This window comes from Cebus imitator, unplaced genomic scaffold (genome assembly GCF_001604975.1).
Source record: "Cebus imitator isolate Cc_AM_T3 unplaced genomic scaffold, Cebus_imitator-1.0 Scaffold2, whole genome shotgun sequence".
In the NCBI taxonomy this organism is placed as follows: Eukaryota; Metazoa; Chordata; class Mammalia; order Primates; family Cebidae; genus Cebus; species Cebus imitator.
The window spans coordinates 13,525,223-13,542,936 of NW_016107317.1; the positions used below are offsets into that span (position 1 = coordinate 13,525,223).

Below are 17,714 nucleotides of genomic sequence, written 5' to 3' on the forward strand. Positions count from 1 at the left end.
CTCTTACATCACATATTTTTCTCTTTTTTGGTTTACTCTCTCATACTAAAACACTTTTGCCTGCCTGTGCCTTCCTTAAAAATGAAAAAATAAGAGGTACAATTTTCCTTCTGTGCAAACCTTGAAATGTCTTTAGTCAATCCTTATATTGTAATAATTGACTATCTATAAAATTCTAGCTTGAAAATAATTTCCCTCAAAATTTTTGAGGAATTGCCTATTGTACTCTAGCATTCTGAGCCATTATTGAGAAGTCCGAATGGATTCTGATTCCTTCCCTGTTGTATGTGTCCTTGTTTCCATGCCTGTTCCACTGAAGCTTTTGGTATCTTCTGTTTATCCCTGTCATTCGGATAGTTCCTGATGAAGTGACTTAGTGTTTGCAAATATATTTAAAATTTAGTTTGCTAGACATTCTTTTCATAAGCTCTTTCATTAAAAATATTTGTATGGGGATAATTTGTTGTATTATACTTTGATAATTGCTATGCAACCATTTTCTTTATTTCTTTATTTTTGAACACTTTCTGGTTGAATATTGGGATTCTTGGATTGGTCTTCTAATTTTCTTGCTTTTGTTCTTCCTATTTCTACTTGTCTTTTGATTTTACTTGATGGGAAACTTTATCATATTGAAACTATATGTTGAATTTTTTTATTTTAGTTATATGTTTTAACTGTCAAAAGGTTTGTCTTGCATTCTTATCATTTTAGTGTCATAGTGTTTATTTTCGTTTTGTCCATATAGCATCTACATCTCTCTCATAATTACAATATTTTTTTCAAAGAATGTTTTCTCTTTATTGCCCCTGATAAAGACACACTCAGGATTTGAGAAATGAAGTAAAAAAAGGGAATAGAGGCTTAGTATGCTTTTAGATTATTGTGTCAAACACTATTTCAGGTTTACTCATACATTATCTAATTTAATCTCACAATCACCCTGAGATGTAGGTGTTATTATTACCATAACTCTGACAGCTGAGATTCAATTGTGGGCCTCTGACACCAAATCCCATCTACTACTAGATTATTTATTCCAACTACTATTCTCCACTAGTGAAAATTTTAAAACCCCATCTTAAATTTTGATACAAATAATTAATTTTGTGTGATTAAGTCAATAACTTAGAAATTAGCTTAAATTTATTGAAATATGAAATCTCTAAAACATTTTCCCTCAACTTTATTGCATATGGAAAATAGACATTAATATGTGAAATGGGTGGTGGTCTTTTAATCTCAACTCTAACATTTCTCTGGTCAAAGCATGCATAGAATTGATTTATTTCTCATCCCAGAGTACTCTGTACATATTCCTTTTTAGGCCTTTATAACCCTACTTAAAAGCAAACTTCTTGGCTTTATGGCTGTTATCTCCCACAGCTAGCACATAAAACATTGTGGAAACTTGAAATGATAAATCCTGCTATTTTGTTGGGACATTTTAAGAATTTTGTAAATGTTACTGTAGTAAGTAATGCCTTAAAAGTCAATTATTTTTTTAAAAAAGGTATGCTTTAGATATTTTTCTGATCTCTTTATCTTTTTATGGTCAACCCACACTGAAGAGTTTTCTGCATTTTTCAGCCCAGGAAGGCAGATGCTCATGCTTCTTGATGTAGGTTCCCGGGGTAAGATGGGAGTAGAGTTTTTATAATGGAATGTGGTCACACATTCTTGCAAAAGCAGTGTTGCAGTTGATTTGTGAAAAAAAATTAAGAAAAAGTACATTTGCAATAATAGTCCCAAAGAAATTGTTAAAAATAGGCAAGATATGCATTATTCTCATATTAACCATACCATTTTTCTCCATGTCACCCTATACTTGTAAAGGTTCATATTACTGGATGAGTCAGCAAAAACTCCAAACAGGAACTCCTTAGATGAGTTCCACTTGCTAAACAGATTTTATAGAGGAGTCTGAAATGTTCATTTCCCCTTTGTAGTACACACAGACAATATTAATAGACAGAAAGTTAAAAGTGGAAATTGCAAGCTTTAAATGAATCACAGTTTTTCTTGAGTATTTTTTGCTACAAATAATGTTCACATCTTCAATTAGACATATTTACTATTACTTCTAGCAAAATAAACTCAAGTTTAATAACTAATGTTTGCAGGTTTGACATGATTCTTTATCAAAACTTATCATTGAAGAAAACTAATCCAATAATTGAGTCCTTTAATTCTCACTCACTAGGATGATTTCTTGTTCTGATTTTCTAATAGTTATTTGCAGAAAACAATATTATAAAATGAGATAAGTGAATATTTCTGTACAAGATGCTTGCATAAGTTACTGCAGCTTTCCCTCAGGTTTTATATTTGAAAGTGAAAATAATCACAAAACTTTTCCAAAAAACTTTCGGAAATTATAAAACTTTTCTAAATTATAACTTTTCCAAAGTTATAATTTAGAAAATATTAACAATTAAAGTAAATTATCTTTAAATATTACTTCCAATTCAGTTAGATGAATTACATGTAAGTAAGTTCTCTAATATTGCATGGATTAGCCAAGAACTATAAATCCATTATGAGTGTACATACATATACATATGTACTCAAAATAATATAAAATTATATGATTATTACAATGATATTAATAAAAGTCTGCTGCTAACATTTATTATTAATCATTTGCTTTTTCTCCTTTAAGTTGAGAGTCAAATCTATTTTCAAATTAATCTGATTTAAGAAAATTTTAATGTCTGAGCTACAAATTTTAAACATGATTAGATGCAATGCAAGACAATAAAATATTTCAGTGGTAAATATTTTTAAAACCAAATGCTGTCTTGGCTTATTAGAGCTGAATAGTCAAAGAACATCTGTAGCAGGTTAAAAAGGACATTTTCAAACTCCATTAAGCTTTAAAACTGTAAGTATAATCTTTTGGGAAGCACTATGAATGGTGTCCTTGTTGTTGGATTTAGTGTCTTACTCCCTAGAGCATAAGTATATTGAACTAAAGGTATGGTAGCAGTACTCTTTTAGAGTTGATGCTCTACTCTATATATACATACTTTGTCATTTTTTTTTTTTGTTTTAAGCAGTAGCATTTCCTACTACTCTACTATAGCTACTTTAATGTTTTACTTCACTAATAATTGAGATGTTCAATTTAAAATAGTTTTCTTCATTCTAGGGAATTCCCTTAATTACGAAGTAGTTGTATAAACTCATATCTAAGATTTTACTGTAATGGACTTTTCTCTTAGATCTACAAGTATTATTGGCTTCTGGAAGATTTCAGAACTATTGGGGTTTAGATGCAGCATTTTTGTTTTATTTAGACAATGTTATTATGGGCTTCTAAAAAATGAAAGACATATACATGGATGTATACACATGATAGTGTTTTATTTCTCAGAATATCTAATTTCTTGTCTGTTTTGACCTTAAATTCTATCATTTCCTGATTTAATATGTTGTTTCATACACTAATCCTTTATTTCATAGTAGTGTTCAAAAGACATTTAACATAATCACTCACATATCGTTTAAAAAATCTTTAGCGAAATAGCTATATGTTTTTTACAAAAAATTTTTAATTTAACTTTGCCGCAGATGCATAAAATAGTTTAATTTTGAAAAGAGATAAAAACAAGATAAATAATACCTGTTCTAATATTGAAAAGTTCATTGATATATTTGGAATTGCCAACGACTAAGGAAAACATAGCTAATCCTCTCAAATTTTTCCAAGAGAGACACTCCAACATCTGATTATCTTTAGTTATTATAATATCTGGATGCTTAAATAAAAGCCACTCTGTGATACAACTTATGAAATTTCGCTTATCTTGATGGAAATGATTTCTCGTTTATAATGAGAAGGTGGATTTGAATTTGTAATATATAATATGTGGGTTTCCTTAAGTTTATCTTAACTTAAACAAAAAGGTTGCATGAACCCTCAGCATGTTTTATTTGGTTGTCTGCGGAAATTAGCTAATACCTGGCATACAATGAGCAATAGAATAGACATGACACCCAGCCATATGGTTATAAGTGCTTACATTTTTAATGATGACTTAAGCACCATGTTGTCAGAACACAAAGAGAAGTGACATATCTAGTAATAAAGTAAAAATGTGTTTTTCGGCTTCATCTCTGGGACACCAGGCTGGGTCCACATATGCATATCAATAAATGTAATCCATCACATAAACAGAACCAATGACAGAAACAACATCATTATCTCAATAGAGGCAGAAAAGACCTTTGATAAAATTCAACACCCTTCATGCTAAAAACTCTTAATAAACTAGGTATTCATGGAACATATCTCAAAATAATAAGAATGATTTATGACAAACCTACAGCCAATATCATACTGAATGGGCAAAAACTGGAATCATTCCCTTTGAAAATTGGCACAAGGCAAGGATGCCTCTCTCACTATTCCTATTCAAAATAGTGTTGGAAGTTCTGGGCAGGGCAATCAGACAAAAGAAAGAAATACAGGGTATTCAAATAGGAAAAGAGGAAGTCAAATTGTCTCTGCAAATGGCATGATGCTATAAGTAAAAAACTCCATTGTTTTTGGAGTTTTTTACTCCATTGTTTTTGGAGTTTTTTTACTCCAAAATCTCCTTTTTTACTCCAAAATCAGCCCAAAATCTCCTTAAGCTGATAAGCAACTTCAGTAAAATCTCAGGATACAAAATCAATGTGCAAAAATCACAAGCATTCCTATACACAAATAACAGACAAACAGAGTCAAATCATGAGTGAATTCCCATCACAATTGCTACAAAGTGAATAAAATATCTAGGAATACAACTTACAAGAGATGTGAAGGACCTCTTCAAGGAGAACCACAAACCACTGCTCAAGGAAATAAGAGAGGACACAAACAAATAGAAGAAGATTTGATGCTCAAGGATAGGAAGAATCAATATCGTGAAAATGGCCATACTGCCCAAAGTAATTTATAGATTCAGTGCTATCCCCATCAAATTACCATTGATTTACTTCACAGAATTAGAAAAAACCTACTTTAAATTTCACATGGAACCAAAAAAAGAGCCTGCATAGCCAAGACAATCCTAAGCAGAAAAACAAAACAAAACAAAAAAAGCTGGAGGCATCATGCTACCTGACTTGCAACTATATTACAAGGGACCAGTAAGCAAAACAGCATGGTACTGGCACCAAAACAGATACATACACCAAAGGAATGGAACAGAGGCCTCAGAAATAACACCACACATCCACAGCCATCTAATCTTTGACAAGTCTGACAAAAACAAACAATGTGGAAAGGATTCCATATTTAATAAATAGTGTTGGGAAAACTGGCTAGCCATATGCAGAAAACTGAAACTGAACCCCTTCCTTACACCTTATATAAAAATTAACTCAAGATGGGTTAAAGACTTTAAATATAAGACCTAAAACCATAAAAACCCTAGAAGAAAACCTAGCCAGTACCATTCAGGACATAGGCATAGGCAAAGATTTCATAAATAAAATTCAAGAAGCAATTGCAACAAAAGCCAAAATTGACAAATGGGATCTAATTAAACGAAAGAGCTTCTGTACAGCAAAAGAAACTATCAACAGAGTGAACAGGCAACCTACAGACACAAAAGCCAAAATTGACAAATGGGATCTAATTAAACGAAAGAGCTTCTGTACAGCAAAAGAAACTATCATCAGAGTGAACAGGCAACCTACAGAATGGGAGAACATTTTTGCAATCTATCCATCTGACAAAGGGCTAGTATCCAGAATCTACAAAGAACTTAAAGAAATTAACAAGAAAAAAATGAAACAACCCCATCAAAAAGTGGGCAAAGGATATGAACAGACACTTCTCAAAAGAAGACATTATGCAGCCAACAAACATGAAAAAAGGCTCATCATCACTGGTCATTAGAGAAATACAAATCAAAACCACAATGAGATACCATCTCATGCCAGTTAGAATGGTGATCATTAAAAAGTCAGGAAACAACAGATGCTGGAGAGGATGTAGAGATACAGGAACACTTTTACACTGTTGGTGGGAGTGTAAATTAGTTCCACATTGTGGAAGACAGTGTGGCAATTTCTCGAGGATCTAGAACCAGCAAGACCATTTGACCCAGGAATTCTATTACTGGGTATATACACAAAGAATTATAAATCATTCTACTATAAAGACACCTGTACACATATGCTTATTGTGGCATTGTTCACAATAGCAAAGAGTTGGAACCAACCCAAATGCCCATCAATGATAGACTGGATAAAGAAAATGTGGCAAAAATACACCAGGGAATACTATGCAGCCATAAAAAACGATGAGTGCATGTCTTTTGCAGGGACATAAATGAAGCTAAAAACCATCATTCTCAGCAAACTAACTCAAGAACAGACAACCAAACACCACATGTTCTCACTCACAAGTGGGAGTTGAACCATGAGAATACATGGACACAAGGAGCGGAACGTCAAACGCCAGGCACCTGTTGTGGGGTAGGAGGCTAGGGGAGGAATAGCATTAGGAGAAATACCTAATGTAGATAACGGGTTGATGAGTGCAGCCAACCACCATGGCACATGTATACCTATGTAACAAACCTGCACATTCTGCACTTGTACCCCAGAACTTGAAGTATAATTTAAAAAAAAAACTGTATTGTCCCCAAGGGAAAAAAAAAAAAGATAATTTGATGACTTCTTACAGATTATGTTTTGAAAACATAATCAGAAAATTTCAAAAGCTGAAGTGAAATTGAATAATATCACCTCATTTACTTTTACTCAATATTGTATTTTGTATTTTCTTATTGTTATTTTTTTGTTTAATAACAACAATAAAGGACTAAAATAAAATGGTTGGGGGAAAAATTATACTTATGAAGTTTTTGTTTAGTTAGGTTATTTATGGCTGCTGAAAAATGCCATAATTTTTAACCATCCCCAAAATGGTTTTTGAAAAAGCATATGAAATGTTTACAAGCATATTATCAAATTCCGAAATATTTAATTAATTTATTTATCGTTTCATTGTTGTTATTATTATTGAAAAGGCCTTGCTCTGTTGCCCACGCTTTAGTACAAATGGGATGATCATGGCTCACTGCAACTTCCGCCTCCCAGGCTCCAGTGATCATCACACCTAAGCCTCCCAAATAGTTGGGACCACAGATTTGCATCACCATCACCATGCCGGGCTAATTTTTTTTTTTTTTTTTTTTTTTTTTTTTTTTTTTTTTTTTTTTTTTTTTTTTTTTTTTTTNAGATGAGGTCTTATTTTGTTACCAGGCTGGTCTCAAACTCCTGTGTTCAAGCGAGCCCCTGGCCTCAGCCTCCCAAAGTGCTGGGATTACAGGCATGAACCACCTCACCTGGCCTCTATTTAATTTTAAATATTTTTCTTATCAGCAAATGTGGAGGCATGTTGAAGGAGCAGTAATTTGACGGTTGTAAGATACTTGTAGTTCTTACTAATTGACCTGGAATAGCTAAACATTCTCTGCTTAAGCAATAGAGTCATTGCCAAATCTACTCATTGAAACTTTGTTGAGCTGGCAATAATTTAGGTTATACAGATTAATTTAGAAAATTTTAAATTATAACACAATAATTTATGTGAAGAAAAATATATGAAGGTAAACTAGGTTTTCTCTAAAATCCCTCTCAATAATCAACTTTGTCTTAATAGTCACTAAAAACATTTAACACAAAACTTACAGTTGATGTCAAAGCCTTTTTCTAATATTGTGTTTCTAATACTAATTTTTAGTATATTAAATATGAGTTTTGATGCTTACTCTTAGGGAAGTTTAGCTAAAGTTTAGATGATTAATATAAAAACAAATATATATACCTTCATCTTTAGATGACATTATGTACTAGTAGCATAGAAATGGATATTTGCTATTTTTCTAGCCAAGCTTAATTAAAATGAATCCAATGGATAAGTAATACTTACTCATTTTAATTTCACTTGATTTCTTTATACACCAAACGTCAGGTCTATATTTCAAATGCCCAACTAAGGGATGTTTATAGCTAAAATTGAGGATGATCATTACTATGTAACATAACTATTACATTGGATATGTACCATCTAAAATCAGTTCATGTGATGCCAGTGGAATATCTACCATTTCAGTAAAACATTGGTCAGTAAATTGATGCAAGATCCTATGGTTCATGGTGCATTGGTATTATTTCCTCCTTTTAAAAGAAAGGTATAATTATTCATGACACATTAAATTAAAAAAGAGTGATTCTGGATGCTTTCTATTTTGTGAGTGTGTCAGATTCCCTACATTATGTCTATTCTCAGCAGAATTTATAGTCTGGAAGGGAAAGAGACATAGAACAGATGCACGGAGTATAGCAAAGAAGAAAGGGTGCTAAAAAAAAGTCCGTAGAAATCCTACCTAATCAGGTCTAAATTGAACATCAGACATCCTCCATCAGAGAAGGGAGTTTTGAGAAGGAAATGAGATTTAAACTCAGTACTGAAAAATACATAGGGATGAAGTAGGTGAAGGTGTTAGGGTGGGAGGAAATGATATGATGGCATGTGCAATGATATGATACTTGAGCTGGTCATGAACAGAGTATTTTCTAGGAAACAACATTCATACGTCGACTCTCCATTTACTCTTCTCTGTCTCACCTTCACTATTCCGTTTGCATTATGGGAGACATTTTTAATCTTGTCCTGAACCTAATCAATGTGATTTTCTGCAGTACTCTTTTTGTTGTTTATTGATTTTAATTTTTTTTCTCATTTTGCTATAACATTACACATGTCTTTAGAGTTTTCTTAGTTTAGCTATTTCTTTCTCTTTAAAAAAAAACCGTTTCATCTTACTTTTACGTAGACATGTATATGAAATAGTTATTATTTTTATCAATATATATATATATGAAAAATGAAGGTCCAGTGAGGTTTAAGAGCTTACCTATGGTTACCCAGCTTGTAAAGTCTATAAAGAGCATGGTTTATGCATGACTAGTGTAATAGTTACTTTTCAGGGATATATAACTACTAGTTGGGCTACATATTAATTCTAACCAGTAGCTGTATGTTTGTCACTACTGTCAGAATCAATATAATAGTTTAATGATGCCTAAAAAAAAAAAAAAAAGTCTTCCATTTCCTAGAAGTGAAGCTAAATGAATTTTATTTCCTTATTTTATTTTGTTTAACAATTTAAGTTTCCAGAATTAATCAACAAGGTTCCCACTAATTAAGTCAATACATTCATTCTTCTGCAGTATCTTTATATATAAACAAAAAAAAATCCGCACCTCAAATATGAGAAGTAATCTTATTCTATAATTATGTGCAACTTTTCTGTAAAAAATAAAAGTATACTTTTTCCAAAGTTACCAGGTTAGAGGGGACTAATTAATTTCAGCACCCCATCCTGGAAAGGAAAGTACCAGCTAACTAGAACAACTCTAAAGAGTCTACTATATTTTAGGGCTTGCAAATTTTGCATTTGTTTCGAATGCCGTGTTTTATTTTAGACGTTTGTCTTCACCTAATTTGTAAGAATTATCAGCTCGGGGCACTTGTATGTTTATTTAGTATCACTAATTCTAGAGTGGGTTGCGTGCTATATCTACTATTCCATAGTAGTCATGGAAAAAAATCGCAGCAACAGTTAAGACTATGCCAATTAAGGGAACTAGGGGTGATTTTTGAGAAAAAAATCTTTCGACGAGAATGCTGGAAATGAATTATACAGCATTAAATAAAACCTCAAAAGACTATGATGGTGTCAGGAATATAAAACAGAGGAAAAAAACAAAAGATTGCTGGGATACCAGAAGAAAAAACTGCATCTTTGAATATTCCTACCAAATGGGCTATTTTGTGGAATCCTTACAACTCAGAATGTATTGGAATGTATCACTTCACTAGTTGTTTACTCTGTGGATGCCTCATTCCAACTAAAACATAATTATTTGCTTAACATGTCCTATTTTACTTTAGATAAATTCCCAGATGGAATTCATCCGATATGATAAAATACTGTACTTATTTTGAGGATAGAATCTGTACTTATCCTCTTCAGATCTTGGAGAAAGAGAGCTTTACTTTCAAAGTATATCTAAAGTTTAATTTCTCTCATAATTCTTTGATTTTGTATTTTTATCTATCATTTCTAGAAGACTTTTGGTTTTTTAACCAATAAATATATTTCATGACATTTAAAATTTTTAAGTCAATTATTTTAGAGTTTAATGAAAGCAAATTAAAAATTGCTTATACCATTAATCGACATCCATCAGCTGATCGTTATTGCACATGCCACTTTCCAGATGATATGGGTGATCTAAAAGGACTGACCTCCAGGAAGCTAGGTAGATGAAGCATGTGACAAAAGTTGAAAACGTAGAAAATAATGAAGTGCTAAAAACAGGGTAGGACTCAGAAGAGTTCAGGGAAGTGAAAGATTGATGTGTATTTACCCTAGACATGGGATTGAATTAGGGCTTTAAGGATAATTATTAGAGGAAGTGGTTAGTCTAGGTAAAAGAAATAATGAGTTAGGCCCTGTTGTTGAGTGAATGTGTCACATTAGAGAGAAAGCAATTATGCCTAAAGAGAGTAAAGGTTTGTATGGTGAAAAGCAGAAAAATATAAAGTTGGAAAGGCACGTTGACTAAAATTTAGTGGATCAAGAAAGTAAAGAGGAGTTTAAGTTTTGGTTTGCTGTTAAGACAATAAGAGAGCCATTATCAGTTCTTGAGGGAAAAAAAAAGCATAAAAATAAGCTTACAAATTATAAAATATAAAGTGTTGATTAAAATAGATTTATATTTAAATTATGTTCAGTAACAATCTAGATTAGACTAATAGATTATATTAGTTTGATAGATTAGAATAATAAAGAATAGAGAGAATCAAAGATGACTTAAAGTTTTAGAGTAGAAGACTATTCAGTTTTATGAAAAATAATTCTGAACTTTGTCAGTGTACTACATGTGTAAGTTTACATTCTATTCATAGATAATGCTTATAGAGGAGATATATTGCTGAATTCTTAATTAGCATTTGGAATTTAATCTGTCTCCTCCTATGTTACATAGCTTTGTAGGTGAATTGGCCATTCTTAGAAATATCACAATTTACAGTACATTTACTGGCTGATTCTTGGATTCTTGGCACTGTTAAAAAGAACTCTGGGAAGTTTATAAAACAGACACACCTGGACAATGTCTAGATAAGTCATATCAAACATACACATAAGACCATTCATCTTTGTTCATCAACAAACCTACCTCTCCTTCAAGAATGAATTTAAATATTACCTTCTCTTTGGGCACTTACAAATATCCTAGAAAGAAATACTACTTTTCATGAATTTTTAAATTCCATCATACTTTTTATTATATCCTTTTAATGGTATTTAGTACCTTGCAGTGTTTTTTGTTTTCTGAATATTGTCCTTCACTGAGTGCAATATTAAGACTTATACTGGTATAATTCACTTCATAGATGTTGTGTATCATTTAGATTATAAGCACTTTGAAGATATAGCAAGGGCAAAAGCAAGAGATAGTGTTTAATGAATCTTCACAGGACTATTCACAATAATTATTACTTTTTAATAAAGTGTCTAGTAGAGGGAGTAATAAATGCTTCCTTTGTTCAAAAGGTCACAATTTAAAAGTTATATTTTGGGGAAAATCATTCTTCCATGTGTGAACATGTACATACTCAAAGTAGTTAGCACACTCAAAGTAGTTAGCGTGATACACAATAATACTTTGTGGGTTTTTTAGAACATAATACTCTGAAAAACAAACAACAAAGAAAAGAAAAAGTCAGGGAAAGTGCCCAAGATACATGACCAGGAACAGTAAAGCATATAGGTAGGTCTAGATCAGTAGGATGAAAGAAGGTACCTTAATACAATATATGAAGATCCATTAGAGAATTTCACAGAACCAAGTGTTAAGTGGCATGGAATGGTTGTAAGTATTAATGAGGTGGAGGAGAGGTAGAGAACATTAAGGATATGATCATAGTTCTTAATAATCAATGCATTATTGCAACATATTGCTGGTAATATAAAAAAGAAAATTATCTCCAGACTGTTCATTTTTTAAAAGTTTTAAGTACTTGAGTATCAAATAGTCTGAATAGTCTAATATTCTGTGAATTCACAATATGCAGAAAATGTGTAATATCTGATGTTTTCAGAACTTAGCATATGTTTCAAAATGAAGCCATATGCCAACAACTGTCTCAGAGGAATGAGAAAGGTTGTCTGGACTCCATGGCTTCTTTGCTTAGCTCTCCTCTGGTACATATATTATGCTGAAATTGTCAGCATCCTCTCTGACACTATATGAAGAAAAATGGTAGAAGAGGAAGCTAATGTTTACTGAGGGTCTACCAAGTGCAATAGGACTGAGTTAGACATTTCATATTCTTTATCTCACATTAATCTTCATAACAAGTTTGTAAGAATGATGTTACCATTCATGTTTTATAAATGAAAAAAAAAAAATCAAGTCTTGGACAGGTTATGAAATGTGCCTAAAGTCATCCAGCTCTAAGTGGCAGAAGTAGTACTCAATGCCAGAGCCAGGGTGCTTTCTATCACATTGCACTGTCCTCACTCATAAAATGAAAACTGGCTGACAAATGAAGTCAAATCATTATTTTACCTATATTTTTAAAAAAGACTTCAGTTATTTTTTGTTTAGTAAATATATTGCAGGGCCAATGGTAGAGTAAGACATCATCTAGACTGATGCAAAAAACAAACCTGAACTGAAATGCTGTTTAAAAAAATAAACTTTCTGCTTTCTAAATCACAGTTTTCTGCACTGAGAGATTACAAAAATTTTTAACATAGAAAAATACTTTACAGTATGGAAAAGACTCTACAAAATTGAATGCAAGTTTTATTGGGCTATGCATAATAAAAGGAGTTAGCTGAGGATAGTCTAACCTTAAAAGATTTAAAGCATTGGTGTGCCAGAAGAGTTCTTCGTCTATTGCAGACAATCACTACATTCTTGTAGAATAAATTAGAAAAATGTGATCATATTAACTTATGATATTAACATTAATTGATGGTCCAGAGCAGATTGGTAAATTTTAGCTTTTCTCTAACTAGAAATACCAGAGTATATCTTAATAAAAATATCAAAGCAATTATATGTGGATTGTTAGATTTTGTATTTCTTTAATATAAGTTTAAATTAATCAAGAAGAAAATGAATCAAGTGCATTCATATTTTTTTTCTAGTGCTCAGCTTCTTGTGGCAAAGGTAATAAGTACCGTGAAGTGTTTTGTGTTGACCAATTCCAAAGGAAACTAGAAGACACAAATTGCAGTCATATACAGAAACCTCCAACTCACAAAGCCTGTAGATCTGGCAAATGCCCTTCATGGAAAGCCAATAGCTGGAATGAGGTATGTGATGTATTTTATAATTATACATGTATTTTTTTTATTGAAAAACAAAATCTCAATTCATTCTTATTTTCCATAACCTTGAATGTTTTACTTCTCTAAAATGTGTTGTTATATATTTTTTTGCACTATGTTCTGAGTTAATATTAATACTAAACAGTGTTAATGCATTTGCTAAGTTTATAGTTAAATAATAAATTAGTCATTTGATTTTTTAAAATTGAGACAAGGTTTTGCTATGTTGGTCAGGCTGTTCTTAAACTCCTGGGCTCAAGCAATTCTCCCTCCCATCTTGTCATCCCAAAATGCTGGGATTATAAGCATGAGCCACTGTGCCCAGCCTAGTCATTTGACTTTTGTGACTATAAACTTGACAAGAAATTTTGTTACTGAATACTAGCAGGGCTACCGATAATCATAATACTATTCTCTATAGTCTAATGGTAACATATATATGATGATGCATTTAGTAACTGCCTTGTTTCTACCCCAAAATCTTGGATTTTAGGTAAGGTTGAATCCTGGAGAGGGGACTGGTAAATTCCAGACAAGATTGTAATCAGGGATTGAGAGTTAGGGAGTTGTCAGAGCTAGACAACCTAGGCTAAACTAGAATGAAAAGACTCAGCAAAAATCAAGCTGATAAATAAATGAGATCCAGGCTGACAATTCAGTCTGTAAAAAGAAGGGTAATTGATACCACTTGGTATACTCAGAGAGAAGAGATCAAAAGTTCAGTTGCGGTAGGGACTGTCAAACTCCACCAGCTTGGGAAATATTGACAAGAAAAAAGCCATAAATGAAGTCAGAAGTGATAACTGGAAAAATTTTCTGAGGACTGATTTCAATGGGGCTAGACTTTCAATGTAGCCATCTGGCTGCTCTCAGCAGTACCTCAGAGAGATTATCTAGTACTGCAAAGGGAAAAAGAAACCTGTCTTCTGGTCATAGAACTTCCTTATCTCTACCAGGTATTTGAGTTATGTCTATTGGGCAGCTAGAAGGAAATGGAGTTTCCCCAGGGGTGCAACGTCATCATCATTTAGTCTTTGCGCTCAGCACCTCAGTGCAGTGCATTCAGCTTTAAAGTGGAATTATGTCAATGCCTCATTGATATTGACTAAAAGCCTCCCAAATTGAGTAAAAATCTCAAATTTCTTTGTAAAAGGCGCAGCCTCTGCCAGTGTTAATATGTTGGGGCTGTGGTCAATGTTTAATTGAAAACTAGAAGTTAATGCATCTCTGTTTTTAATCCCACACACCAAAAAGATGTATTGTTGGGCATTTGCTTCTACATTAGATGCTCATCAAGCAAATAAATTATTTTTCATGCTTTAGTAGAGGCCATGATTTAAAAGATTTCTCCATTAACTTGTTTTATTTAGTAAATGTCACTACTCCCTACTAAGCTGTTAAAACAGAAATACTGGATCAATCCTGCCTCCTTTTCACTTTGCCTCTCAACAGGTTCTCTCATTTAGTTACTCAACAGGTTCTCTCATTTCCTTTATCAAAGTAGCTCTTGAATCTCCACTGCACCCACCCCGATCTAGTTTGATAGTTTATCATCATCTGTTCCTGAGTCTATAATGGCCTCTCTACATATATTTTGGCCATGATTTTTTTTTTTTTAATTTATCAAACGGAGTCTCGTTTTGTTGTCAGGCTGGAGTGCAGTGGCGCGATCTCGGCTCACTGCAACTTCCTCTGTCTCGCAGGTTCAAGCGATTCTGCTGCCTCAGCCTTCCAAGTAACTGGGACCACAGGCGTGCGCCACCACGCCCAGCTAATTTTTGTATTTTTAGTAGAGATGGAGTTTTACCATGTTGGCCAGGATAGTCTCCATCTCTCCTCGTGATTCACCCACCTCGGCCTCCTAAAACGCTTGGATTGCAGGCTGAGCCACCTCGCCGGGCGTATTTTGGCCTTTATTTACGTTCACATAGTGTGAGCTCAGAAGAACTCAGATATGCTTGTGTCACTTAATATCATCTATGACTAAGCATTATCTTTAGGGTGTAAGACAAAAACCTAACTCATGCTTACTCGTTCAGAATTATCTCAGACATTACTCTTTTTCTCTTAGAGGCAATGGATATTTTATTTCCTAAGCACCTAGCTTTGTTATCTAAGCTAAATACTTCTTACTCTGAATACTGTGATCTCATTGCAAAACGGCTCACCATCTCTTGATTTATTATGCTTCTCATATTGTGGTTTTGCTTAAAGTGGAGGTTTGCCTTACTTTACCTGGATAGAGATGTGGCAGGGTAATGGCAAAGTAGCTTTCCCCTGGGTGAAACATCGTAAAGGCACTGAACATGAACGGCCACAGATCTGCTCAGTGTGCAGCAGTTAACGCCCAGTTCCTACATCAGTCCAGAGCCACAGGGTCATGGGAGTGGAAATGAGAGAGACTTTTTGTCTTGGCCACCAACATTCCTGTTAATCTCAAAGATTCTTCTGCTGCTGTGCAGCTGCTGCAGCTGCTATGGTTGGCATTAATGAAGAGTCGCTTTCTGACTCTGAACCTCAAGCTCCACGATAGTGAATCCATCATCCATGCAAACAAATTGGCCTTGGCTTACCACCAAATATGAAATTATGTGATATCTGCTAAAGGAACATATTTCAGGGATTTTAAAGATACAGGTATGAATATTTAAGGACTACCAAAAATAGATGCTTTTGTACAGAATTTGCTTTCTTTGAATTGGTTTTCCTTGTCATAGAAATTAGTTGCATTCACCCACACAGTCCCCAAATCTCAGCCAGAAACAAATGACAACTTGTGAAGTCATTGCCTTTTGATTTATTCTATAAAAATCACCCACACAAAGTTAACAATTGCAGGCTGTCACTGCATTACATATAACAATGTATTAAACAGAAGTGTAATTTCAGAGGTAGTTACAAGATAATCACTGGTTGCTGCTTTATTCTGAATATATAAATTGTAACATTGCTTTAATATAATCACTCACTCTTAAAATAATTTCATTTTATTACTATTTTACATGATGCTTCATTCAAACGGAAAGACTCATTTGGTAAATTTTGACCACAGAGGGGCTCAAATGAGTTTTGAAGTAACACTCTTCATTTGGTATTTGTATCTTTTTTAAAAAAAAAATTAAAGGATTTAGAAATGCATTTTAATGGCTGTTGCTAAACAGGAACAAACATTGCTATATGGGGCCATTTGTCCTCTATGTTCAGATGTATATCCTAGATACAAATTATATACCTGAGTTGTTTAAAAGGAAAAAAAAAAAAAACCCACTCCACCCCCAGTTCCTAGAAACAAGGGGATTTTTTTTTTCATTTAATTTTATCTATTTGGAAATAGCAGCTTCACTTGTAAATTCAAGTTTTTAAAGCTAGCATGGTTCTAGATTCTTCATTGTCTCAGGTCCCATTTACTTACCCAAATGCACAATCTCTGTTTAGGAAAAAAAAAATTCTGAATTCTCACCTCCGCTTAAACTTGACAAGCCTGCTGGACAATTTAGATACCTACAGAATCTCACACAACAATATTCAATGTAGAACCAAGTCAAATCAGCCACTTGGCTGCTTCCTCTGTGAGATCCATCATTTTATTACTTGCATTTTAAGATCAGAGCTGAGACCAAAGGTGATATAAATTCCAAAATCCCACAAATCTGTTGCCTAGTGTTCCCACCCAAAGTCCTTCATTTGGAAAAAAAAAAAGAAAAAAGAAAGAAATTGAATGCTAAATTCTAGATGTTTAAGAGATTTTATATTTCTGTAATTCCATATTGTCTATCTTTCAAAAATATGTAAGTATAAATCTTTATTTCTATATTTTCAGAATTCCTGACATATGTATATGTTTTATAATTTTAAAAATAGCAAATATTAATTTTTTAAATCCCTAAAGCTCCTAATTAAGAATATGTGATCCCTTCATTTGTAAATCAGGGTATTCAGTGACATTTCTAAGGTGAAGGTAGACTGGGGCTTAGGGATGGTGAGGATGCCTTCCTGCTTCTAGTGCTTGGTAAACTTTGCTTCCTAATCTTTTCTAGCCAGTGAAATTCTGTTTTTCATTTCAATGCTATCTGTTAATGCTCCTCCTTTATCATCTTTCTTGATATTGAAAATGGCCTTTTTTGGGGTAGGCTGAGATGGCTAGCAATCTAATTTAAGACATTTATCAAATTTTCTTTTTTTTTTCCCATTTATTTATTTTATTGCATTTTAGGTTTTGGGGTACATGTGAAGAACATGCAAGATTGTTGCATAGGTACACACATGGCAGTGTGATTTGCTCCCTTCCTCCCCATC

The 17,714-nt window shown here is 33.1% G+C and overlaps 1 protein-coding gene across 1 annotated transcript in view; it reads left to right on the top strand.

The window, feature by feature from the left end:
- Positions 1–17,714, top strand: part of ADAMTS20 (ADAM metallopeptidase with thrombospondin type 1 motif 20) — a 211,090-nt gene that overhangs the window by 142,920 nt on the left and 50,456 nt on the right. The window contains exon 29 of the mRNA XM_017529893.2: positions 13,236–13,403. Coding sequence (XP_017385382.1) covers positions 13,236–13,403 — 168 coding nt within the window. The remainder of the gene's footprint in view (positions 1–13,235; positions 13,404–17,714) is intronic.